The following is a 26,893-nucleotide window of genomic DNA, read 5'->3' as shown; positions in this document are numbered from 1 at the left end:
GTGAGGTCTCTTGCATTAACATGCTACATCTGTGAGTGTGTACTGCAAAACCAGCACTCACAGAGCAACTCTGTGCTTACAAGTTGGATGCTCTGTGCATTACCCAAGACTAGTTCAATAGCAACTGGTATCTGAAGGTAATTAATTTGCAGTCCAGCTGACTGAACTGGAAATATTAATTAAAGAGACATGATAAGTGGTTAGTACTTGAATTTTCCTGAGCTTGAATGTTACCACTTTTGAAGCATGATGTAACACTAATACGTTTCATCAAGCTTTTTCCCAAGAACAGGCCTGTGAAATGGTAACAGATGTATGCTCTAAGAGACTCTCTTTGGTCTCTGTCTCTCCCCCTGCCCCCTTCTCTTTTTAGTTCAGGCAGTTAATCTATTGGGGGGAAAAAGCTGTGAAGATGTTTCCTCCTTTTTCATGTGGTATATGATCTATTTCTGAAAATATTGGATGGTGTCTAAATGCTGTAAGACTGAGCATTATAGACCTGATCTCCATCCTTGCACCATGGCAGAAAGAAAACCATTAACTGCAGGAAATGGAGAAATAAGTAACAATAAGGATTGTTTTCCCCCCTTTATTCTGGGCCTTGGGCAGTTATGCCTCATAAGTGAAGAATGAGTTTGACAAACCCTTTAGTACAGAGCAGGCTGGTAAAATAAATAATACCCTGTTTTGAAGAAAGTTGTGTTGCTGATGGGGATTCAGTTTTCTCACACTCAAAATCCCTGCTCCAGGCACCTCTGTGGTGAGAAGCAAATGATGGACAGCAAATAAGGTTAACTCATCTACTCCAGATTTGACATTCTGAGTAAATTAGGCCTCTTCTTTTGAGCCATAAAGGGTATTAATGTGACAGCTTGTAGCTCTTAATAGTTCCTTCAGAAGTTGTCTGACAATCAGCCAAATAACTAAAACAAGTGTGTTGTGTCTTTGTTAGTCTAAAATTGATGCAGGTCTTAACATAAAGCTGTTAGCCATTAAAGTATTATGGGTCATCTAGAGGAATGATTCTTGGCTGCCCCCATTGCTATGCATATGTTCTTTGTTGTGATCACGTTCCTCAGTTTTCTATGGCAGTTTGACAATCCAGCTAGGTTAGTCTTTGACTCCTCTGAAGGAGGAAGTCCATGAAGGTCACAGCACGTTGCCGGAAATGCATCACTCTGGGTTTCCATACTTCACACTAGGGTATTTTTTTGTTAAAGAGAATCTTGTCCTGTGCCCTCCTTGCCCTTGATACTAGCCATTTGGGTAATCTCTTTCTGTCTGCCATTATTTGGTGATTGTTTTCCATAGAAGTAGTTCCCAGGCAGGGAAAAATACAAGCATCAGATCCAAAATTTTCAGATTGAAATAACACCACATGCACTTAAAGTTATGCATGTGCTGACTTAAGTTTTCTGGAGTGTGCCCTAACTGCAGAACCTATTTATTTGCTGTAGCTTTTTTTCATGACTAGGGCTTCAGACATCTGCAATGAACACTGAATTTCATAACTCATGCAAGGCTGATATGATATCTTGATATGCAGGATTGAGCCTGTGTGGCGAGGGAGCATTTCAAGGTCAATGTCCAAACTATTGGCATGTTTATTAGTGTGTTTTAAGAAGATATATCTGCTTCTCAGCTCTTCTGTCAGAAAAACCCACTAGCCATTGTTTCCTGCTGTAATCATAAGCAGTGAACCTCACAAGCCCAGGCGTCCTTGGTAATGGAGTACAGTGAAGCAGTTACAAAGTGTGAGCTTATATATATATCTATATATATAGAGAGATATATATATTCTTAATTAGCTACATAACTAAAATCCACACCTGGAGATATATTTTAGACTGTGTACCTCCTAAATTCAGAGCCACGTAGTGCCCTGTCAAGCTATATTTGGAGAAGATCACTCTCTCCCCCCCCCATGACATAAAAGTACCTTGACCCTACTTACTTCAGGTCTGAACACAAGGCTTTAGAATGCACATGATTCAAAAGACATCAGCTCCTGTACACTTTGACCAATGTGAACGAGTGGTTACCACTTCATGAGGATGACTTACTGATTTCTTGCTGGGATTGGATGGGATGGAGAAGTGCTGCCCAGGACTGAAGTCAGAGCCAACTGCTCAGCTGACTGATCTCTTTTCTGTTTCAGACTTCCAGCATTTGACTCTGCCTTGCTATGTACCTTTTATTATTCTGTTCATAGTGGATAGTGTTTGCCACTGATGCTTATTTTACTGTATGCAACCACTGATTATTAGAACAGCACTGCTGTATTGAGACCTTATTCTCCCTTCATGCTTTAGCTAAGACAAAAACAGTTGCTCCACATAGAGTACCCAAATGATGTACAGATGTAAATGTGGCAACACATAGATATTCAAGCATTTCCTACAGCTTCATTTTGCTCCTGGGAGAAGAGTTAGTTGGCGAGCATGGAGTTATAACCTGAATGTTATTTGAACGAGGATTGGAGTTCCCAGAGACTTGACACTAACAGAGTTGCTTTCTAACTTTTTTAATGAGGAAGAATTCCTTACTCAGCTCTGGTGTAGAGAAGTAACAGCTGCAGTGAACACTCTGTAAGGTAATAGTTGGAGCAGGGGTCTGGTGTGGCCCCATTCAGGTCAAGAGAAAAACATCTGTTATTTTCAGGATTTCACCCGAATTCTTGTGCAAGGTTTAATGGAAAGTGGCCAAGTCCCAGATTTCCTGCACCTTGCAGCTTCTCCATGAAAACTTGGGGAAAAGATAACATAGCTGGCTTGCACAATGCTTGGAGATTGTTAAAACGGAAGGTGTAAGCAAACTGCTGTCCTTTGTGATCTCTCTTTAGTGGCAGTCATGGTTTCAGTAGATTCCTCCAGCATCAGCATACGGTTCTAGCATCGATCGGGATGCTCTGCAGATAATTGTCTAGCAGGTGGCAAAGTCGGAACTAATCCATCACTTGGTTAAATTCCACCTAGTCCAAATAATCCTGTTAGTAGCTGTTTTGCCCTTTCAGCAGTCACTTTAATTAATATTCAGGGCTGCAGAGGCGGTCGTGTTTCTGCCCTGCTGAAGCAGGAATTGTATTTATCAAATTAGAATTAACTCCTAAGGGTCTCTTTTGTCCCATGTCAAACACTCAGAGCAACCTCTCAAAAACTTGCCATCAGTTCATCACCAGCTTGCTTTCTGCTATATCTGCCATGAGCATCTTGTCTAGTTTTGTCCCTTCCATTTGGAATGTGCTGGTACTTCAAGGACATCTGAAATGGATTGGGCTCCCAGTGAAAAATTGATTCCCATGTGTCTGGTTGCAGCATTAAGTTCTAAGCATCAAATCTTTCTGTGGTGGTAAAGATACTCTTGGATATGCTGTAAGCAGGAATGTATTTGCAGTGTCATGAAAGCAATTTATGAAGCTAATAGAAAATGCAGCACTTAATGTGCAAACTTCTGAATGAAAAGGTTTTCACCCAGGTCTTCAAAGGGATCCTTTTCATTTTGTTGCAGAAGAGCATGAAACAAAGTGAATATGGATTTCCTATGTTTGGTGAAGTGTCTGCTCAAGTTGAAGAAATCAAGATGCACTGCTTGATTTCTTCTTGTTTTGGCAGCTTTCTGCCCTCTCAGGCTGCAACAACTCTGTTCTGATGAAACACAGGGAACACAAATCTAGAAAAAGCACTTCAAACTAGTTGTCAGATCCCAAAAAAAATGAAGCCCAAGTTTTTACTTTGCTCTGGAAGTTCACAGCAGGCAAACTGTGATGTTTGCTAAAGATGGCTTTAGAGGGATATTGTTTCTGTCGGGGTTAAATAACTTTTGACTGACTTGAAAGTAGGAGGCTTTGAGACAGCATTAAGTTCTTTAGCAGTGATTTAGAGACCTTTCTAAAATATGATGCTTCAAAGGTGCCGTTTGTTTTAAGAAGATAAAATGTTAAATAGATGACTTGCAATACGAAGACAAACCTTTACGGGTTGAGGTGGGTAGGTTTGATTCTGATCTTCTTGTGCCTTTGAGTTGCTTTTGCCACAGCCCTACTAGTGCAAGGTAGTGCAAGCTCAATTGGGTTGACTATCAGAATTTCATAGAATCGTGGAATCCCAGGTTGGAAGGGAACTCTGGGACAGGAGGCAGATGTACAGTGTACATTTGCACTGTACCACAGTGGTCTGTATTTGTCTCTGTTTTACAACAAAGTGTAGTACTAGAGCCTGTATTCATTGTTTCCTCTTCGCCTACTCCAGTCCTTTACTGTCTACCCCCATGGCGCAGTGTTGCCCAATGAAGTGTTCATTGTAGGTTTTATTAGTATTAGGACTGCATCAATTGATGCTGCTTGGCACACAGGGTCGAGCAGCCTACCTTGTGAGTTAAAAGTTCATCGCAGTCAGCAGCTTCTTGGTCTGCATGGACAACTGGAGAGAGTTGCTTGCTAATAAGCCTCAGCTGAAGTGTCCATGCAGAGCTCTGGGTGGCATGCTTGCCACAAATCTGCATCACCTGATGTTTCTTTAAAATCCAATTGTATTAAAAAGATAAATCATATATAATAAATAAAAAGATAAATACCACTGCAGGAGCAGTGGATGGGAAGAAATCGCATGTTTATCTGTTCCTTTGGTTTGTGAATAAATAGTATGGGAACTGGAAAAGGTCACATTGAACTCCTGTATTTGTAATACTTCATTCTTACAGTAGCTTCTTGCTTTTGCTGTGCTATACAATAGTGTTTTTACAGTCTGAGGGAGTGTCTGTATTCTCAGGCTGTTCCCTTTTCTCTTGCCATAAGTGGCATGCTTTGTTGACTTGTATACACTCATGTGAAACCTCAGCATGACCCAGTTCCTATTTCTGCTGTAAGAACAGGCACAGTTGAGTTTGTCAGCAGTGGAAGCCCTTGCCTGTGGTGACAACCCTCTACCTGAAGGAGATGTCAAGACTCAGAATAAATTCACTAGGAATTTTGACTATTTGGCACCCCCCCAGTGTATCCATTCTCCACATCAAAAGTGTAACTGGGGGAGGAGGAAAGGACACAAGGATCAGAACTAAAAGGCTGAAATTGTCCTGAAATGTCTTTTAATGTAATCAGTGCATACATTGCATACACAAACATGAACTGAAATTCATCTCCCGAAGACTCTCCATCATTCCCATACCCAGGTAACCCGAATAAATGGGCCTTATGCCAAGGCTTGCAGATGTGTTTGAGGAGGTAACCTGTGAATTCCACCTAGAATTCTTTTAATCTCTCTAGAGCTTCCAGAATAGGGATCAGATTATTCCTGTTTCCAGAGATATGTTTAAATTCTGAATGCTGCCAACATGTGGGTGATGAAGGTGTAGCACTGGGTGGTTCTTGGCAAACACCCAGTTCCTTTCAGTGTGAGCTTAGCTCTTGTAAATTCTACTCTCAAACATCCTTTTCCCTTCCTTCCCACCTTCTTCCTCACTATCCCTATTAACACAATGTTAATTTCTTAATTTTCTTTCCAATTGCTCCCCCAGGATAGCAATACAATGTGCTTAACTGTTACTTTTATTGGGGGTGGGTTTTGTTTTGTCAGATGTTTATTGAACAAAACAAGATGAAAAGGCAAAGTCAGTTGCTTCTGCAGAATTCTGCTCCTGATCAACAGCTTTTGAAGGCTCTGGATGACAATGCTAAGCTAACCCACACATTAGAAGAAGAAAGGCTTCAACACCAACAAAAGGTAAAACATCTCATGCAGAAGTCCTTGAAAGCCTTCTGAATGTAAGGAGTGTCATGTATTTGTTATATTCAGAATTACTTGAGATCTTGTACTCATAAGAGTTCACCATCTGAAAACAAAACTTCAGAGAAGATTGTGATTCCCTTCCTCTATGTAACTGGTAAGTCCTGAGTACAAAACCTGAAGGTTTTTCAGGCTAAAGGCTCCGGTTTAGGTAAGTGTTTTACTCTGGATGCCAGTGAAGTGCATTAAGTCAAGTTCCATTAACAGAAGAAGAGATGACAGGAGAGTATTTTGGACATTGAGTAATTTAAATGATATTTTGGGGGGGTAAGCCAAGAAGACAAAGAGATGAGAGGCAGGCAATTCACTATAGTAATCTGGTCACTTGCTAAAGAAATGCATGGGAAAGAGCCAGATAAACTGGAGTAGGGAAATGTTAGGTAAATGCTGCAAAGTGGTATTTATAGAACTAGGATCTAAACAAATATGGTCTTTGAAACTGGCCTAAATCAAGCTCTAACTGGGAGAAATCACCATTGCTTCACTTGAAAGCCTGAAGACAAGTTTCCCCTTACCTGTGAGGCCTGTTCTTAAAGCTCTGGTAACAGTAATGCAGGGAATAGGTAGACAGTTCCTGTACTTTCATCAGTGGAGCAATACTAAAACTATGTATAATCTCACATGCTTATGAATGAGTGTTTTGGAAGAATAATTGCCAGTTCATTGAAAATCTCTGCATCTTTGGCTACTTGAAGTCTAGAGAAAAATGTATATATCTGGGGACTTGGGAAGTGATTGATACGCTGCAACTGAATGTTTGCCTTTAAACTGGATGTTCTGTAATTCACCCGCTGGCATCTGCATGAGTTGAGACAAGGGAGTTTAAATAACCAACCTGTCAGAAGCAGTCAGTATGAGAACAAAAATGTCAGTGTTCTCGTGCTTTAAATGAAGAAATGTTCTGAAATTAAGTATGTAATAAAAACTATAAAAAATAAAAAGGAACTTTCTTATAGCTTAAGTACTTTGGAGCTAAAGATATATTCTAAAAAAGAAATGAAACAAGTTGGGATCATAATAGAAAATTCTGACATCTCTTTGAAAAATCTGTCCAGCTCTCATTCAAACATTGTCTCCTTTCTGGGACTTGTAGTTCACTTCTATAGTGTAAAATCATGTTTTCAAGAATAACCATACCTAATGGGTTATCAAAAGGAAGGACAAAACGTACCCCTTACTGTAATGAATGCTATTTTTTCCCAATTCCAGATCAAAGAACTGGAAGAGCAGCTAGAGAATCAAGCTCTGCATAAGGAGATTAGTCGTCTTAAACAGCAACTAGAACTCTTGGAAGAAGATAAAAAGGAGCTAGAGCTCAAGTGTCAGCACTCAGAAGAAAAAGCTAGAGACCTAAAGCATTCAGGTAAAATCATCTAATAACTTTCATTTTAGAGGCACAGAGGTGTGAGTGGTGTCAAATAGAATTATGCATGTTTGAGATTCCAGAAGCTTTTGTGTAGCTGAAATCTGGACCTGTGCTTCACAAGGCAAAGTACAGCAGCTGCCTTCAACCATGGAACAGTCATGTCCACCATGTGTGTGAAAGAATAAGCCGGTAAAACTCTTGTAAGCTATAAAATACTGTTATTAGATTGCCCTGAGTCTCACAGATGGATTTATACATGTGAATGGGTTTCTGTGTGAAACACACAATCCTTCATATTCAGTCAAAATCCTCTTAGCTAGTTTTTAAAGTAAATAAAACCCCAAATAAACAGACTGTGGAGTCTCCATTGAACAAATTGTGAAAAACCATCACATAATTATCAAGCTGCCCAACTATTTAATAGTTTTGCAGTAGAGGACACCAGTGAAAGTAAACACAATTTAGCCCTTCATATTGGCACCTGAGAAAACAACTTCTACTGATGGGAGAGGGCCTGAGGGGTGTTTCTTCTCTTTCATTGTTTTTAAGCAGCTATTTAAAAGGTAAATGCTGCCTTCAAAACTCTACAAAGGGAGTTAACTAGACAAATCCAGTGGGCTTTTGTGGCCCATATCCATGAGAATGCTACATCTAAATCTCTTAGAGTCAAATATTTTGTTCCATGTCAAGTGACTGAAAGGCAAGAAACAGTCTTGCTAGCTACTGTGTGTCTTGTCTCTGCCCAAAGAATATAGGCAGAGAAGATTCATGGAATATCTGGGAGGGGAGAACTGTGTCAGTGCAGATGTTCATACAGTTATTGCTATCGGGATGGTGCCTGGCTTGCCTGAAGCATCCTGTCTGTTGAATGAGGAAATTATGGACTTACTGCTCTCTATTTAAAATTGGGTTTAAAAAGGGCCCTGGTGTGTGTAGCCTTGCAATAGGGAATGCAGAGCTAGGGCTGTTAGGTATTTGATTGTGCCTTTGCTTTCAGTCCTTGTTCAGCTCAAGGCCTAAGCAGGTGCTCGTTTTAAATATGACACCTGCTCAGAGAAGCATTTGAGCCCCTATCAGAGGAGGCCAAAGTCCATATCCTTAGCTAAGACACCACATACAGCCATGCTTTTCTGAAACAGATCCTCAAGAGCAGGATTATCTTTAAGCTGGTTGTGGTCTTGCTTGGAAGAACTGCTTTGTGGTAGAGTTTTACATTACCCAGCCTTAAAAATATACCCAGGCAACATATGAGTTCTTCTCAGCTGCCTTGGAAAAGATCTGACCTTCACAGCAGATTCTTTCCTTCCAGGCTTATTTGTTCTTCAGAAGGGATTTATCAGCATAAAGATTGTACCTGGAATTTAAAGTGACTCCATTGATTTTTTTTTTTTCCTTTTAAAATTTAAAAGTAAATGTTAAAGTTTGTAATTTTAATTGGAATCCATCGTTATGACAGCGTAAGAACCATGTGCCCTTTGGAAATCATATTCTGTCCTTCTGCTTAATTCCTATTGTATTTAGGACAATTGCTAAGAATTTTTGTAACTAAAAGAGATTTAACTTCTTTTCCTCTGTTTCTGCCCTTCCTCAATTAATTGTATTTTAAAACATTTCAAGTGCAGAAAAGTAATATCCATGTCTTAGATCTGATAGGAAAACAGGAGAGAAAGAATCTGTTCAGCCCACTGCCCAGTTTTGACCATTTTTATGGGGCAAACCTGTACCATCAGGAAGACAGAGATAAGTCTGGAAGCTGAAATTGTTCATTTCTTTCATCTCTGGTTAGTTCATTATTATTGTTGGTTCTTGTTAATTCTGGTTAGTTCAGGTTGCCCAGGGCTTGGAGCAGGCTGGTCTAGTGGAAGGTGTTCCTGTCCATGACAGGGGGTTGGAACTGCAGGAGCTTTAATTAAGGTCCCTTCCAACCCAAACCAGTCTGGGATTCCATGATTCATTTTCAAATGCAACCTCAAATAGATCATCACAGGAATGTGATATTTTTTTTCCCTGCTCTATTTAATAAGAAGAATCCTGTGTGAGGGAGAATGTCATTTTAGTTTCAAAAGTAACTCATGGTGGAGGTAACTGGTTTAATGAGAACCCTGTGTGCCTGAGACATTGTTCTTGGTAGAGAATGTACTCAAAAATAGGGCTTGCTGGCAGTTGTGTGGTTTAGTCTTGTTTGTTTCTCGGTTAATTGGTAGCTACTTTGCTTATACCCTCAGAATTGGCTTTTAGAGCAGATGTGAGAACCCAGAACTCACTCTAGTTTGTTTTATTGCTCTTGTGCAGTTGATGAACTTCAGAAACGAGTACAGCAGTCAGAAAATCCTGCACCACCTCCTCCACCACCGCCACCTCCTCCTCTCCCTCCTCCCCCTCCTCCTAACCCTATACGGTAAGTGCTTAAATAAGGATCACAGCGTCAATGCTTTGCTGAAGCAGAACACATTACATGAGCTTGCATTCAAGCAGGAAGAGTGTCTTTAAAGAAAAAAGGCTTTCTCCATCTGTCTTGGGCTCTTTATCAGCAGGACATGCTCTGTGTTCCACCTGCCAACAGACTAACACCCTGACCAATTCTGAACAGTGCCTGCCTTTCCAAGCCTGACAAATAGTCTAGACTGTGACTTTGGAGGAGGAGGGATACCTGTCTGCTCAAAATTTAGGAGATTATATTTTTTCTGTTCACCTGATAGCTGTAATTATAGACTTGTGAAATGCTTGTCTGAATCCACTGCTAAGAAAACCCCTTTGAACCAAAGTGTATGTTGGATTACTGTATGTCCCTTCCTGTCAGCTACTTGTATGAAAATGCAGACTCCATTGAGTCAGCACAATTGCTTTCATAAGTTAAAACCCCACATAAAATCACCACCCCATCATCAAGCAGTTTGGGGTGAAATTATCAAAACCAAGCCTGTCTTTTTGCAAAGAACAGTAAAAGACGTTGCTCAATATGTGCTGTATCAGGCATTAGACGCAAATGAATTAACAAAGCCCTGAAGTGTGCTTTAGGGTTAGTTAATTTTAGGAACTCAGCTAATGTTCATGTTGTCTGCTTAGTTTTAAACATAAATGGACTTCCATGACACTTTCTAACCTTCTGTAATGGAAATTACATACAGGAGTCTTAAACACCGTGTTAAGTATATGAATAGAGATGATCAGTATGGAGATTTCGTCCCTTTGTGCATCTTGGTTTGTTTTTAGAAATCTAAACTAAACGTGTTCTGAACAGTTAAATTTGGGCTTTTGCTCTTTTTAGGTCCATTAACTCATTTGACTTCTTGCTTCTTTCTCACGTGTAGCATGAATTCACTGTGTGGGGATGTGGTGGGTTTTTGTTTTAAGTTTGTGCCCTTTACTATTTGAAATAGATAACACTATTCATTTTAAGCCCTGTAGTAGCTCAGTCAGAGTGTTTCCTTCATGCACTGTGATGTTTATGTGCGTACTTGGGCTTTGAGATGAATCATTCCCGTGCCTGGACTTCTACGTTTTGACTGTAGTGAAGGGATAATTATTTGACACTGTAAGAAGATTACAAACTTGGAGTTGGTGAGGAGTTACTGATCACCATATTTAAGTGTCCTCTGGAGAATAATACTTCAATATCTACAGCTCTTCTTTCCTTTATTATGCCAGAGCAGCTTCAATTTGTCATGTGTCACAATGAGACACTGCCTTTTAATATTCAAATCTGGAGTGTTTTGATTTGTGCCTAATGTCTGTTAAAAAGAAATAAATTTCTCTGGTGCATTTTGATGGGAGGCATTGTGGGGGGTAATTCAGTACATACATCTACATTCAAGAACTGTTAAATGAGTCTTTTGTAAGCAGCTGTATAATCAGGTATAAGCAAGCTGTTTGTGTGTCATGTTCAAGTTCATTCTAACAGTGTGTAACACAGGACAGAATGTCAATCTGCAGTTTCATTTCCCCCACAGGTCTCTCATGTCAATGATTCGCAAGAGATCTCACTCCAACACCAACGTGAGCAAGAAGGAGAAACCTCCTCAGCAGGAGTCTGGTATGGCTCATCCTTTCTCAAGTCATGCACATTATTCACTGGATAATGCAGATAAAGCTCTTGAAAATGAGCTGTGGGTACAGATAGAATTGTCAACATTAACTACTGCTGTCCATGTCCCAGTGTATTCATTACCTTGCAGTCCAGAAATGTGACTGCAGCCCAGCTATACATGCTCTGAGATAGGAAGTGGTATCTTTGACACTGAAGCTTTGGTCTCCCTGGAGTTGTCTAGTTTGGAGAAAAGGAGGCTAAGAAGAGACTTCATTGCTGTCCACAGCTTCCTAAGGCAGGTACATGGAGAAGAAGTGCTGATCTCTTTTCCCTGTTCAGACTGGACATGGGGAAGCATTTCTTGACAGAAGGTGGTCAAACATTGGAACAGGCTTCCCAAAGGTGGTTGGTGCCTCAAGCCTGTCAGAGTCCCTTCTGACTGAAATAGTCTGTGCTACTCTACTGCAAGCCTCTTGAGATCTCAGGTAGATTTGTGTAGCCACTGTAGTCATGTATGCCTCCACAACTGAGCTGGTGATCAGCAAAAACCTTAAGGGAAGACCTAGCACTTGCTGTAACTGAAAGAAGCTTCTGATCGTCCAGCTTCTAGCTCTGATGTTTATCAGATATGTCACTGGGTTGATTTCATTTGCAGATGTGGCAGAAAAATACCTCTTTTTCCCTTGTGGTTGTGTTTCTTACAGGCTCACAAAAGGCCCTGAGAAGATAAGGACTTTGTTGGGTATGGTGATAAGCTGGATGGGTAGAACAGGATGGATCAGTTTAGGCCCCATGCTGTTACACTGATGCTGTGCAGCTTGTTGAGTTGTGCCCTGGCAGTTTGGTACTGCCTGTAGTAGTTGAACTATAGCAGCATTAAAGATCTCAACCTGTGCCTCTAAACTGGGGACACTACAGCATGTAGCTGCAGCTATAGTGTGTCCAGGGCTTTGGCCTTCCACAGGCTACCTGGGAGAGGCAGAAGATCAAACCCAACAAGCATTAGGCAGAGAGCAGATAGAATACAGCATAATACAGGGAAGCTTTCAACTTCCAAATAGCTGCTTCTTTGTGATTTCTTCTGTCCAGAGCCTCTCCACAGAGCTAGTTTGTTAAATGCCGCAGTTTTCATCCCTCAATTCGTATCTTACAAAATCACCTTTAGGAGTTGACTGTAATGTTAATCCTTTAATAATACTGGAAGCCCTAAAACAAAACAGAATCTTGCACTGAGGTGACTCTGCATGTGAAGTAACAGCTGAAATTGCTTTTTATTGTTCTTAATGGAAGCTGGAAACTTAGTAGGTTGAGAACAGGAGTTAAGTAGAGATTTACAAAAGATCATGAATGCCTGAAGAGTTGGAGCTAGTTAGACAGGCATTGCCAGTTAAATAAACAAAGCTTTTCTTGCTGTTTCTCTCTTTCTTCTGAAACAGCAGGAGTTTGTTTGTAGTGAATTGCTTAACTCATTTGCTGCCACTTAAACAAAGAAGGGGGCTGCAGAAGGGAACCTGCTGAAATTATAGGTGTAGCATATAACTGTTAGGGAAAAAAACACTGTTAGCAGACTGCAATGGTATGCAAGCATGGCTGGATTGATGGAGGGACCAACACACAGAATTCTTCAGTTCCTCACCTGACTGAGGAATTGGGTGACATGGGCAGGTCCCTTGGGGAATCTTTGGGACCTGGTTACCAGGCTGAGAGAAGTAAGATTGTTGGTCTGGGTAAAATAATTGGAGCAGTGAACCTACATATTGAGATCTCTGATGAAGAGTCAGTCTTATCTTTCAGTAAGTTCAGTTCTTTTGCCTTCATTTACCACGTTTCCTTACTGTGAAGCATCCTTAGTGTTTTGATTGCACCTCTTTGTTAAGACTGTTATAAACAGTGATTGCAGGAAATGCTATGAAATTCTCTACATCCCATTCTTTCATTATTTATTAGCAAACTGTAACAGTTCTGACCTTTCTTCAATCACATCTAAACTGCTTTTTCTCTTAATAGTTGAGCTGTTCTTAAAATAAAGATAAAAAAGGGGGAAAGTTCTTTCTTGATCTAGTTATTATATCCAACTTGAAGCTTGTTTTGACCCTTGTTAAGTATTTAGAATGAGTGGTTTCTATCCCATACCACCAATTAAGCTTTTATATTTGAAACAGCCTGTTTGTGAAATTAAAGCTTGACATGAAATTACCTTGGAATACAGAAACTGCATTTCTATGAATCATCAATAGTACCCTGACAAGTGAGCGAGGGAAAGTCTATTTAAAATTCCTCTTATATAAGGTACAACGTTGCAGCTTTGAATAGTGTCAACCCTATTTCTCCATGTATCTGCTATAAGTATTCTTTCCCCCCCCCCCCTTTTGGCATGTTAAGTGTCTTTTGTTACGTTACCCAGAACACTGAGAAGTTAACAGGTATTGTTTAGGTTCGTCACGCAGCTTCCTGTTTCATGTGAATCTTTTTCAATCCTCATACTGAATCTCTTGAAGAAGCAACCATTCCCTTTCATGGTATTTAGGTTTTGCCTTTTTAACTCGATGCAGGGTTCCTTAAATGTGTGGGTTTAGTTCAGCTGGGTTCACCTGGGTGTTGTTTCAGCAAGGTTCTGAAACCCATGAGAAATAGGAGACATATGGTCACTTTGTGATGGGTTGCGTGAGGCATTATCAAATTGTCCCATGTCAGTGAAGCTGTGGATATTTCTGAGGAACCACAGTGAAAGTGGGGCTGTGTTCTTCAATTTTTGATGCTTCAGCCAATGGCACTGACCTTGTGCAATTCTCTCTTAGAGGAGCTCTGTTTTTTCAGGATGTGGGCCCTACTTCTGTCTCAGCTTCTACAGACACTGTGGTTTGTTGTTTGTGAAGTCCATGGCATGATCCTCAATGTGTGGATTGGCATTTTATCCTTGAGGAGCTTGAGACACTTTAGCTGATAGCAAAGATCGCTTCTGTGATGCTGTGTCCAGAAACTGGAGTTCCTGATAACTACAGATTAGGTTACTTGTTTCTGCTACCATAAAGAGTCCTAGAATGGTTTGGGTTGAAAGAGAACTTAAGATCATTCAGTTTCAAGCCCTTGCCATGGGCAGGGACACCTTTCACTAGACCAGGTTGCTCCAAGCCCTGTCCAACGTGGCCTTGACTGTGTATCACACAGGCAGGAAGACCTACTGCACCAAGTATAACTAAGTACATTGTGTATATAAATGGTGTTTCATCATTAAAACTAATTTGTGATTATGGTAACTGGCTGTATATGGCAAGCAGGCTGTTTAGGAGGCTTTAAACACTTTTATTCCTTTGTGATATTTCTCTAGTTCATATCTTCAATGTGATAATCCTCTTTGATTTCTGAAGCAGGTGAAGAAGTTACAGATCTGAAGAGACAAGCTGTTGAAGAAATGATGGACAGAATTAAAAAGGGAGTTCATCTGAGACCAGTGAACCAGTCAAGCAGGCCTAAAACAAAGGTTTGGAATAAACAGTAGAGCAGTGATATTAGCTAAGTACAGTAATTTACACTGAAAATAAATCAGGCTTTCTATAAAACAGTCAAAAGAATGCATTTGCCTTACCTTGATTTTGAACAAAATTAACTAGAGCAGCGTATATCCAGAAGAACAAAAGTGAAGCCAACAGTAAGTAAAAAGACTCCCAGTTTCTTTGGCACAGAAAGGAACTGAAAGCAAACAGGTACTGAGAAACAAAAAGCACAGACAGAATCACTGAATTGAGTAATGGGGTGATCAAGAAGTAGACAGTATTTAGCAGTATTTATTCTTATTACACAGTACTGAAGTCTAATACCTGAATGCGGCTACTATAAAATATTGCTTACCATGTTCACAAAAGCATAATCTTTATGGCTGTGATTCACAAGGTTAAGGGTGACTCACAGCCTGCTAAGGCTCTTTCCATCATCCATATAAGATAGTATTTTGGATGTTAGCCCACGAGAGCAGAAAGCAGAGGAGCATAACACAACTGTATGCCTGTGTGTGTTCAAGTAGATGCCATGTCTGTCTTTAAGTACAAAGTCTTTCATGGTCCATTTCACGTAGTTTTTAACGTGTTGTGTTTGTTTACAGCCAGAAACACCAAAGCCCTCCGAAAGTGCAATGAAAGAATTAAAAGGGATTCTGGTAAGGAAACTTAGAGTTTGTATTTCAGTTTCTTCTCGTTGAGGTGACAGAGCCTTCTGTGCAAAATAGCTGAGTGTTGGAAACTGCTCCATTAGTGTTCTGGTTTGAAGCTGTAGAGCAGGTTTGGAGTGAATCCACCAATTCTACTTTTGACTTTGGTCCAATTGAAAGATTGGGATTTTGCTTTGCTAACAGAATTTATGTGGGAGAAGACTAGCCTACTAACTGCCCTGGATGTGTATGCTTCTGCCGCTAGAGGGGATGTTGCAGTCTGCACCTGCCATGGATCCTCTGGAGACATTCCAAGTACTCACAGTGGGGATGCTTAGGGAGGGAGAGGCAGCCAAGTATCTGTATCTAGTCTGAAGTGAAGCCCTTGAACTGCACATATAGTAGATGTGGGGTTCTCATCAACTGCTCTGAACTGCTGCTCTCTCCTAAGTCACCCAGTTTCTTGATAGGGTAGACATAGTCTAAATAGCGCAAGAGTTCTCTAGTCTGTCTGCATATGAATGTGTAGAAAACATTGATTCCGAGTAGCTGTCCATATACCATTTATCACTAAATACAAGCATCAGGCGTGTGTTTGGTCCTGCTCAGAGCAGTGTGCTAAGCTTGCTCCTGTTCTGTCCTTTACTCATAACGCTGCATTGCTTATTTAACTGATGGCTTCATTTGCACAAGTGCTAGAATTGTATCAGTCAGAAGGAGCTGTAGTTCTTGCTCCCTGACCCTGAGGCTTTTGAATTTGAAGTGCAGCTTTGGCATATCAGGTGAAATTTTGCCTTGGTAAGGTGAAATACAGTGAAATTCTGCCTGCATTGAATCAAAATGCTTCACATCCACTCCACAGAAGCTACAGCTAATCATACTGACCATCTGTGATAGCACCTAAACAGCCCTTTAGAAATAACTTCAGTGTTGTGTTGGGTGGTTGAAGACTATACAGTGAAGAGTGTAACCACAGCCTGTGCTGTGATTTATAATCATGAATGTGGCACCAGCGTTGTGTTAAACTCACAGTTCACCAGTCACATGAAAGCAGGGGAGGAAGGGAAGAAATGATCTAGAGAGCCACCAGACCTTAATGCTGAGCACTAATTAGAGGGACACATAATTAAATGTGAAGGTAAATAGAAAAGGAATAAAATGCCACACGGAGATTATGTTTAAAATGGAACTCTGTAATTACAGGAGTAGTTAGATTTGATGTCGTGAGCTGTTTGGACCAGAGAGGGTTGGGCTGAAGGGTCCTGCTGAAGGTCCTTTCCTTTTCTAATAGCTGTTTAATGTCTTTGACACTGTACCACAGACATCAGGGGAGACTTGATCGATTACGTACTTAAGAGGGAGCAGAGAGAAACCTGCAGTCACTGCCCTTCTGTATCTGGCTCGTTGCTTTTGAGCCCTTCAGGATATTTGCAGTGTGAGACAAACTGTATAAAATCCAATTCCAGTCTGTTCTCGAGACCGATCATTACGCACAGTCAGACAACAAACATGGGGGTGGGATGTGATGGAGTAAACATTTGTTGTTACTCTGCTAATTATGCATTTCACATAGGCCTCCATCTAATTGTTACACACAAACCTCCTTTATACTCTGTAAATTGCAGAGTTTGAGGGACTCGGTTGCTCAGGTTGCTCTGGTATGTGTATATTTGTAGGGATCTGGAGCATGCTGCTGATTATTAATGTCCCCGCTCAGTTCAAGTTCTAATAGTTGCCAAAGAGAACACTTGAATTTTTGGGGCAGGGATAAAGAACGAGTTACTTTGCTGGGATCCTAAGGCAGCACAGCTTTTGCAGCTTGTGATGCCATTTCTTGTTGTCAGTTGCTATTTCTGCTCAGCAGTTACGTACTTGTCAACAAAAGATGTTAAGAATATGTCATTTAGTCCCTGGAACACCACTATATGAGGCAGACATGGTTTGGAACATGTATTCTGTATGTAGGGGTAGATTTAGATTACATCTTAGGAACAAGTTCTTCCCTGTGAGTGTGCTGAGGCGCTGGCACAGGGTGCTCTTAGAAGCTGTGGCTGCCTCATCCCTGGCAGTGTTCAAGGCCGGGTTAGACGGGGCTTGAAGCAACCTGCTCTAATGGAAGGTGTCCCTGCCTGTTGCAGAGGGTTGGAGCTGGATGAGCTTTAAGGTCCCTTCCAACCCAAACCACTTGATTATTCTATGCTTAAAAAACTTTCAGCTTGAGATCTAGCTCTGTCCACATGAAGTACAAGGGCACAGGGTGAGGGTTATGGCAGATGAGCTAGATACAGGATATAATAATGTACTGCAGTTGCAGCTAATGTGTACCAACTTCTGCAGATTCATGTACACACCAGGATGCAGCAGCACAGAGTCATGCTAAAACATACATCATGTAAAATATGGATCTTTGGCTTTTTGCCATAAGGTTAATTCTGGGCATGCTAAAGCTGTAGCAGTTTTTTTATAAGATCCTTTAAATGTTAAGATAGAGGCAGTTGGCAATTCCCTGCAAACATCAGAATTTGTTCATTAATGGTCCAGAGCCTCTTTCTTAAGCCTGATATCAATCTTCTAATATGTAGGTAAGTGTGGTTAATCGCTACATCAGGAAATCCGAGTAAGGGGAGGAGTGGTAAGCCAGTCCCCAGATACTTACTGTACACTAAAGGAAGAGCTTTGAGCTCTGGTCTAGAGCTGCAGTTACTTTTATGCTGTTTAAAAGGTGCATGTGGGATATTTGGCAAGGCACAGTATGTCCTCAGCTTCTCATGCCTGTTTCTTGCTGTAGGAAACACTGAATAAATCTACTAGTTCCCGAAGCTTGAAGTCCCTCGAAACAGACAGCAGTGAAACAGAGCTGGAGCGAGTGCTGCGGCGCCGGAAAGTGACCACGGACCAGGACAGTGGCAGTAAGTGACTTGGACTCTTTGTAGTCCTCTTCCTCTCCCTGCATTAAGTGACTCTTGAAGCTTTACTTTCTCTTCCAGACCATTGCCATTTCAGCCATTCTGGAGAACTCTGCTTACCTCTGCAGTGACTCACTTCCCCATCGCTCCTGCCTGTTTCCATCCCCATTTTCTCCAAGAGATGCCTCTGTCAGGATTTCCTGCGCACGCAGCCATATAGACACAGGTTACTCTGTCCTGCCTGGAGCTCAGACGTTGTTACTGGAGTTAATAGTCTGAGCCTACTGTGAAGCAAGTAATGGTAACCAGAGAAATGAGGGTTTAAGACTGATTTTGAATCAATCTCTTCTGCAGAGCAAGGTTCTGCAGTTTTTAAGCTATGCTTTACTGTCATTTGTTGACCTTCTTCTTGATTAGAAACAGTCAGTGCAAGTGTAAGCCCATGCCACAGTCGATGCAGATGTGGCTAGTTTCACTGTCACTGTATGGTTTTAGCTTGGACTTCACAGATAGAGTTTGCTGAGTACTCACTAGTATGAGAAGAGGCTTTTGTGCCACTGGGCTGGCTCGTGCTCTAGCTGCACGTCTGCTGGGAGAGCACTGCCAAGCTGTGATTTGTTAGTGCTGTGTGAGCAATGGGACTTACCATCCCAGAAGGTAAAAGGGTTGAGTGCACAACTTGATGTACCAAGCCCTGCTTGTGGTACAAGACAGGGTTGATCTTGGTGGGAAGAGCAGAAGCTGCAAATAAGGTGTTTTGGTCCTCTCCATTCACTGAATGCTGTTTGTTAACTGATTTCTGCAGTTAGCTTGAATTCTGCTGTGCTTATGTGTTGTTCCTAGACCAGGATAACAGAAGCATTAAACTTTCTTTGGGTTTTAGGTCCCACTGGAATCTTGGCCACATCAGAATCAAAATCTCTGCCTGTGCTAGGTTCTGGAGCCAGTGCTGCACAAACAGCCCTGAACAAGAAAGACCTGGAAGCACAATTCAGTTCCCAAGTTCCTGACTCAGGTCCCACCTCTGACCAGCCTAAGGGTGTAACAGGCTCCAAGCCTACACTACAGTAAGTAGAATGTGGATCTCTAGATGTGTTTTAGTATCAGATCTATTTAATTGGTGAATTTTGAATGTAACTTTATTGAATCATGGAATGGTTAGGTTACAAGGGATCTTAACACTCATCCAGTTCCAACGCCCTGCCATGGGCAGGGACACCTTCTGCTAGAGCAGGTTGCTCCAAACCCCATTCAGCCTGGCCTTGAACACTGCCAGGGGTGGGGCAGCCACTTCATTATGTATTTATTATTAGGAAATACACCTTATTATGTTTTTAATTTAACATAAATTTAATACCAGTTTTGGTTGAGAGGATACACGTACAGTCTGCAGCTGGTTACCACCCACTCCTCAAAGAATCTGAAGTCTCACATGGAGGTAGAAATTGAATTCTCTGAGATGAAGTTCTTTCCCTGTAAAATCTGTGAATATTCTTTAAAAACCCATTCATCTTCTCTGCCAAAAAGAAAACCAACTCAGGGTTTTAAGAGGAAAAGCAAGGTTGAGGGTTCTTTCCATGTCCTGAAGTGGGATGATAGTTATACAGTTAACTCTTGATTTAAAAAAGGCAGTTCTAGCACAATATGTTAAAACCTAGAATCATACAAGTCATTCTGGTCCGTGTGCAGGGCAGGTCCTGTCACACCCAAACAAGTCCTCACTATTCCTCTTAAATATTTGTTGGTAAAAGCTCTGAATTACCCTGAAATCTCAAGATGAATTCCTCAAGAAACCCCAAACCAACATACAATCGGTGCTGCATGTGCACAGATGGGCAGCAGAATCTTCTGCCTTGACAACCTGAAGACCCAAGGTGCCAGTAAAGCATCAAAGAGTTAAGCCTGCTTCAGGAGTGCTTGTTTCAGACATATCTCCTGGAGGACTGGTTTGTTTTACAATACCAAGCTTCTTTTGAAAGTGGGCTGTGCACTTACTTCAGTTCCCTTGTCAGGTTGTCACTGCAAGAAAAGGGAGTGGATGAGACGAATCAGATTGGCAGAATATTGTAATCGTGGTTAATTAAACCTCTGGTTTCCTGCTCTGTCAGTAAGAAAATACCACCAGTACCAATTGTAGCAAGTCTTCATTGCTTGGATCAAAAGAGCAAGTCATGACAAATGAGCTGGAAATTCGGTTCCCATCCATTTTTATGAGCTGGTGTTTATTTCCCTCTCCTGCAGGTACTTTTATCATTGAGTTTTGGATGGATAAAGAGCCCAATTTCCTTTTGTGCTCTGCAGTTTTATTTCATTCACACCAAGTTTTAAAAGCAGAATGCCTTTTCCAGTCATGTGTCTTTTTCCTTTTGATTTCATCTGAGTATTCTTAAAAGAAAAGCGATCTTCATTTTAATTTAATCAGAAAGATGACCATTGGTTCAACAGTTAATTTGACAGGAGTAATCCCATTGTGTTTTCTTGAACTGCTACCCTGACAGAAAGGTGAGGCTGTTCCTCAAAAATACTCTGTGTGCAGTTTGTGAATTTCTTCAGTTTTGAGTAGCTAACCTTAATCAGAACAACAGCGACTCCTACCCCCTTTTGTCTATCTTTATTCCACCAAACTAAGTGGAAATTGCATTTACAAGAAAGGAAATGAAATAATTGCAGGCCCCAAGGTCTTGCAGAATGCGTGATGAATTGACAGTGAAAAGGATCTTGTGTTGACAGTCACAGTTGTTATGTGTTATAAAAGCATATGTGAAGCTCAATTTATTTCTCAGCTTGCCTATTCAGTGACATCCTGAAAGACACATTTCACTTTATCTGTTTAAAGCATTAAAACAAATGCGGTGGGCCAGATTCTGTAGCGCTGCGGGGCTTCTTTGCAGCCAGCCACTGGTGTAAGCCTGCTTAATTGGAAAGGCTCATCCTTGAGGATGGTTTTCCAGCCAGAGAGAAAGGGCTGGAGCTCTCCTACTCTGCTGCTGGGCTGGCAGGGAGGAACACAGATAACCCAGATGCTTTGTACCATGTGGAAGTGCAATTACTTTCTCCTGGGTACTGTCTGCAGCAGTGGTCAATAGAAGCAGCCTCTGGACTCCAAGGTGTTCAAGTGCTGGTTTGAAACAGGGCTGATGTGATGCCAACATCAGAAGGAAGTTCATTTGTCTGACAGCGTGGCTCTGTGGTTAGGCAGTGTTCTGGGTTTCCGTGGGTCCATCTCTACCTGCAGTTCAGTCTGGATCAGCAGAGCATTTCTAATCACATCTCTTCATTGTCCCCAGTTTGCCATGCTTTGATTTGTATCCTGGAGTGCTCTTAGTGCGTAAACTGGATCCCTGGACTCATTGGAAGACTAATACTAAGCCAAAACGTGTGATCCAGCCTGTACTGGCTGGCCCAGGGGCCATACCTGAGCTGGTTCAGTGAATAACCCCCCTGCAACATGTGCTATGAGAGCATTGATCTGAAGCACAGGCTGTTTCCCTCTACATGCCTGCTTCTCTTGAACCGCTATTTCCCCAATTAGGCCCTGTTAACTAAACAAGCAGGTACCCCAAGTGCCAAAGGCATACAAAAGCTTTGTTGTAGCTCTTCTCCTTATTCATACCTGAGGTAAGAGGATGCAGCTGCCTCATCATTTACAATTCCTTGCAGTCTGACAGAGGTGTGACCTGCTTTGACTGTTGCAGCACCGGAACAGTTTATAGCACAGCAGAGGATTGCAGGTCCCATACTGTGCATACAGTGCATGTTTATTCCTCTTTCTTCACCAGCATCTTAATGTACAGCTTCCTATGGAAAACCTGAGAAATAGGTGTGCATGAGCTATTTCTCTTTGCTGCACCATCAATTTCCTAAGGCTAGTAATGTGAAGGAGGAGGTAATACAGACATTTAAATGTGAACAGCCCTATTCATCATTCTCTATTCACGGTGAGTAACAGTTGAGCACACACATTGTGACAGGGAAAGAAGGTTGTGCCTTTGAAAAAGAGCCAATCTTATAAGTATATCTGTGAACAATGCCCAGAGAGGAGTTAGCTCATTGAGTAAAACCCTGGATCCTCCCCATCCCCAAATCGGTGACAATCCAACCCAAATACATACACATGGGGTAAGCAATTTCAGTCTTTGGTTGGAGTAGGACTCCACATGTGTTGTGATTACTCCTGGCTGCTCCCGTGAGTTGCCTAAAGAAGGGTTGTGGAAAAGGGCTATAACATCCATAAACACAGGTTCATGGAATCACACAATAGTTTGGGTTGGAAGGGACCTTAAAGCTCATCCAGTTCCAACCCCCTGCCATGGGCAGGGACAACTTCCACTAGAGCAGGTTGCTCCAAGCCCCATCCAACCTGGCCATGGTGAATCAGGTGGATTCTGAAATATTCTTTTAATCAAACTAAGTGATAATAGCTCAGAGAAATTAATTCAGGTGAGAAATTTGGGGGTTGAACCCCCAGGTGAGGTGTTATTTCAGTGCAGGAGGCTGTTAGAAGAAAGGTCTGAAGCCATTCAGCAGATGATGAATGTGTGAAATGTGTGGAAGGTGGTGCTGAGGGGAAGACATCAATGGTGTGTATCCTGTAGGGAAATGCAGCATTCAGGTAATCTGGAGATCTCTTCCCAAATGTTTAATCCAGCAGGAGTGCAATTTGGTGACAATTGCTTAGAGAATAGGTGACAATTTAGTTCCCGTGTGAGCAAGGAGAGTTCCTGTGCCCCCTGCGGTGTGTAGAGCCAGAAGGGGAAGGTGTGTCTGGCTCTGCCCTGGTGCTCTTGGGGGTTTGGGTTTGGTTTCTTCCCGGCACGTTATAAACATTGAGTTTCTGGGCAGCAGAGCTCCCTGCTCACAGTGAACCACAGAGAGGGTTAGTCTTAATCTGATGATTTTATACAATTAAAGGATTTGTCCTCCTTCTCCTGCCTGTAATCTTAGTAGCCCTGCATCGTCCACCAGCTCTGCGGGAAGCAGCTCAGCCCCAGCCAGACACCATTGCAGAGGTTTGCCATTGCAGCTTGAGCACGGGCTATTTAGTGTGAACAACAGATGAAGGAAACAATGGGATGTTCTGGAAGTTTGAGGTCTCCTCAATTTTCACTGGTTGAAAAGATACTGTAAGATATTTTCCATATGTTATGAGTGTATTTCTTATGCGCTCTCTCAGTGCAGGCAGCTTTGTGAGCCTCTTCATTGCCAATCTTTTTGCTTGGACATTTTCAAAACAGCACCTAAAAAACAGAAGAGGGAACCAATGGACTAATTCAGTAGCTTCACCTTTTGTATTCCCTGTAATTTCCTGTTGGCAAATACTGCAGTGTGATGGAGTTGTTTGTTCACTGAAGACTTAGAATTAGGTATTTTACTACTGTTTGGTGTTAGGATTTGGTCCTGCCTTTTGGGTTTCCCTGCCTTGTTAAGAATTCTGGAATATTTAGCAAACACGTTTGCAATTTCACTTCTATTCTTAGTACAAGTTTTTGATGGAGGATAAAATGGAGCTGCCACTTCTGTTGTCTGGCATGGCACAGATAGACGTGGTGTCATCCTGCATGCTGGGACCCACTGGCCTGCACTGGAGTTCACCTGGCTGCATGGGCTGGTTGGGCTGGGTCCAAAGAGGGGAGACTGAGATGAGCTCTTAGGCAGAAGCTCTTCCCTGGGAGGGTGCTGAGGCGCTGGCACAGGGTGCCCAGAGAAGCTGTGGCTGCCCCATCCCTGGCAGTGTTCAAGGCCAGGTTGGACACAGGGGCTTGGAGCAGCTGCTCTAGTGGAAGGTGTCCCTGCCCGTGGCAGGGGTTGGGGCTGGATGAGCTTTAAGGTCCCTCCCAATCCAAACCAGTCTGGGATTCTATGGTTCTGTGAGTGATGTGCCAGCCTGGTTTTTAAGTGTTATAAAGAAGCAACTGGTGGTGAGCAGCTGTCAGATTAGTTTAATGCTTCAGATTTCATCTTTTGGGGACTAAGGAGTAGAACGGGTTCAGTGTTAACTTTGTTTTTGAAAGCAGTTTTGTTTGCAGGCAGCTGACAGCTATTTCAGTGTCCCAGACCAGGGAGCTGATTTGGTGCCCTGTTGCTGCTGGCTCCTGCAGCAGAAATGTCTTCATTCCTGCCACATCAGATTTCAGGCCACATCGGATTCTGGGCAGAGCCATCTCCATGGGGTCTCCCATGTCTATACTACATACTTGCAAAACCATCTTTGCCAGAATAGATTTTTGCTGGCATTTTCTGAATATTCTGTAAACCCCATGGATTTTCCTACAGTGTTTCCCTTGAGTGGTTTCCTTTAGCTTTCTGTTAAAAATGGGATGGGACTTGATCCAATCACATGTTCCATAATATTTACACAAAATTCAGTTTTCTAATGCTTTCGGGCACAGTGCACCAAGCAAGGTTAAATCATACCAAGATTATAACATTAACCCGAGGAAACAAAGAAACTCCAAGTCTCAGTTGACAATCCAAGCCCTAGTTTGTCCTTTTGTACTCCTGCTGTAAATTATTTACTAAGGGCACAGCAGTACCAGCTCATGGATGGCCCGTCAAGCGTAACCCTTTATTTTCATCCCTTCTTTAGCTTCTGTAACTACAGAAACAGAATAGTTTGGTACTGTTGTATCACAAGCAGTACTCTGCACTGCATGGGACTTTACATATCCCAGATAAGTAACCTACAACACATTTAACATCTAAATCAGTACGGATTTTATGTGGTTAGTCATAAAAATACGTGCAGATTTACAAACATCAATGTATGAATAAATACAGTAGAATGACATTCTCAGTTTCTGGCTTACATACATAGTTGGACAAATAACAGGAATACTGATAACAGCATTAACAGTTGTAACGGGGGAAGAGTTCTGTATAGAACTAAATGCAAATATCTTGGCTGGACAGATCTGTAACAGTTCAAAGCTGTGGTTCATTGTATCTGCATGAATTGCTTTCCCCAGCTTCATTTCTAGCAGTAAAACCCAGTTATTGAAAGGGAGCACCAAAATGATGCTCATTCTTGCACTGAAACTTCACTCCACCTGCATTCTGCTTGCGACAAACTGTTGAAAAGGAGCTGGGAACACCTGGTACACAGGGTTAATGATTTTAACAGCACCTCAGCTGTAACAGCATCACCATCAGGCGGGTGCCGTAAGGGATTTGAAGAAGGGAGTGGTAGTACAACAAAGTCTGAATAGTAATTCTTATTTTTATGCTGGAAACACTGATTTAATCACTGGTTTTCTCCATTAAGCTACTTTATATCGACATCTTACATTTTTCTGTCCTTTGAAGGTGGTAAATATGATTGCAGTTTTATCCATTTTTGTTAGAAATGAAGCAGACTTGAGCACGCTTGGCCGTGCATCAGTTGTTGGAATGCTGCCATACACTAATGCAGACTCCCCGCTGTGAGCCCACTGAAGAATTATACTTTGATTCACCAGATTGTATTAAATAGTCCAGCTGTTGGGATTTGAAAGATAGTTACCTCCAAAGTGAAATAAAAATGAACTTGGCATTTATGGCTTTGACCATTTTGATGGTGTTGGGCAATCAGCTTTTCACAGGGTAGCACTTTTAAAAATAACCCTCTTCTGGTTACACTGCTTTAAAAAGTTTAATTTGCTGTAAGGTCCCCAATACCCCAGCTTGTATTTTCTGGAATGATTGGCAACTTTTGCATAAAATAAGCATTATTTTCCGTATGAAATCACTGCCTTCTGATGATAATCAAATGAGCGTGAAACTGTGTCTATTAACACCCATTTCCACATTAATTAACTTATACCAAAGTTCTAATGTTGGAGACAATTCTCGTCATTAAAGCTTGAACATGGAATTTCATTTGCTCTATCCAGCAGCAAGCTGAGTAAATCCTGTCTGAAATGGAAAGGGCAACAACTGTTGTTTGTGTGATTATACACTCGGTTTTAACCTGTGCCTTCCCCTTCTTCCATCAGGTGGGAGCCAGCACATTCCCCGCCCCATGCTCTGTGGTGTGGGGTGACCTCTTTTTGCTTTGTCATTTTCTCTAGGACAAAGACTGTCACAATAAAGGGTGGTTCATGGCAGATGGATCCTGTAGCTGAATTTCTTTCTCTGCCCTCCAGTCGGTTCTACTGCTTTTCCTTTTGAGGGTTTTATTGTAGCAGTGTGGGGGGATGTTCCATAGCAGTAAGCATGGAAAATATAAAGAATAAATAGAACAGCAAAAAGGAGAACAATAGGCTCTGGACTAGCAGATGCAGTTGTATTTGACAGCTCTGCAGTGAGGCTGCTGGGGAGAGCAGAGCCACACATCCACTGGTGTGAGTAGGACCTTCCTGCTTAAAGCATCCCTGCCCATTGAGTGATTGTGGACACCTACACTGTGGTGTGTGTGGCCCTGCCCGAGGATAAGCAGGAGGGCACAGTGTGGCACTGCTCTAACTGTGCTCGGTTGCACAGCCTTGGCACTGACACCAGCAGTCTCAGGAAGCATGATGTGGTGGTGTGGGAAGTACACACCTCCTGCAAAGGAGATCCCCCCATCTGTGGCTTGGTCAGTATTTGATGTGTGTCCCTGCCCACAGCAGTGGGGTTGGAACTGGGTGAGCTTTAAAGTCCTTTCCAACCCAAACCAGTCTGTGATTCTCTGATTCTCTGCTGGTGTGTTTTAGG

General features: G+C 41.9%; 1 protein-coding gene across 5 annotated transcripts in view; it reads left to right on the top strand.

Moving 5' to 3' along the window:
• Window positions 1-26,893, top strand: part of SHTN1 (shootin 1) — a 64,168-nt gene that overhangs the window by 34,487 nt on the left and 2,788 nt on the right. For 3 of the 5 annotated variants that reach the window (XM_031053895.2, XM_031053897.2, XM_031053898.2), the window contains 8 exons: window positions 5,571-5,717; window positions 6,990-7,143; window positions 9,439-9,544; window positions 11,097-11,179; window positions 14,542-14,654; window positions 15,273-15,326; window positions 18,106-18,226; window positions 19,107-19,290. In XM_031053895.2, coding sequence (XP_030909755.2) covers window positions 5,571-5,717; window positions 6,990-7,143; window positions 9,439-9,544; window positions 11,097-11,179; window positions 14,542-14,654; window positions 15,273-15,326; window positions 18,106-18,226; window positions 19,107-19,290 — 962 coding nt within the window. The remainder of the gene's footprint in view (window positions 1-5,570; window positions 5,718-6,989; window positions 7,144-9,438; window positions 9,545-11,096; window positions 11,180-14,541; window positions 14,655-15,272; window positions 15,327-18,105; window positions 18,227-19,106; window positions 19,291-26,893) is intronic. The other 2 variants (XM_031053896.2, XM_005154511.3) reach the window with 2 other exon arrangements.

The sequence above is a fragment of the Melopsittacus undulatus genome, chromosome 4 (assembly GCF_012275295.1).
Source record: "Melopsittacus undulatus isolate bMelUnd1 chromosome 4, bMelUnd1.mat.Z, whole genome shotgun sequence".
In the NCBI taxonomy this organism is placed as follows: Eukaryota; Metazoa; Chordata; class Aves; order Psittaciformes; family Psittaculidae; genus Melopsittacus; species Melopsittacus undulatus.
This window is presented reverse-complemented; position numbering and strand designations above follow the sequence as displayed.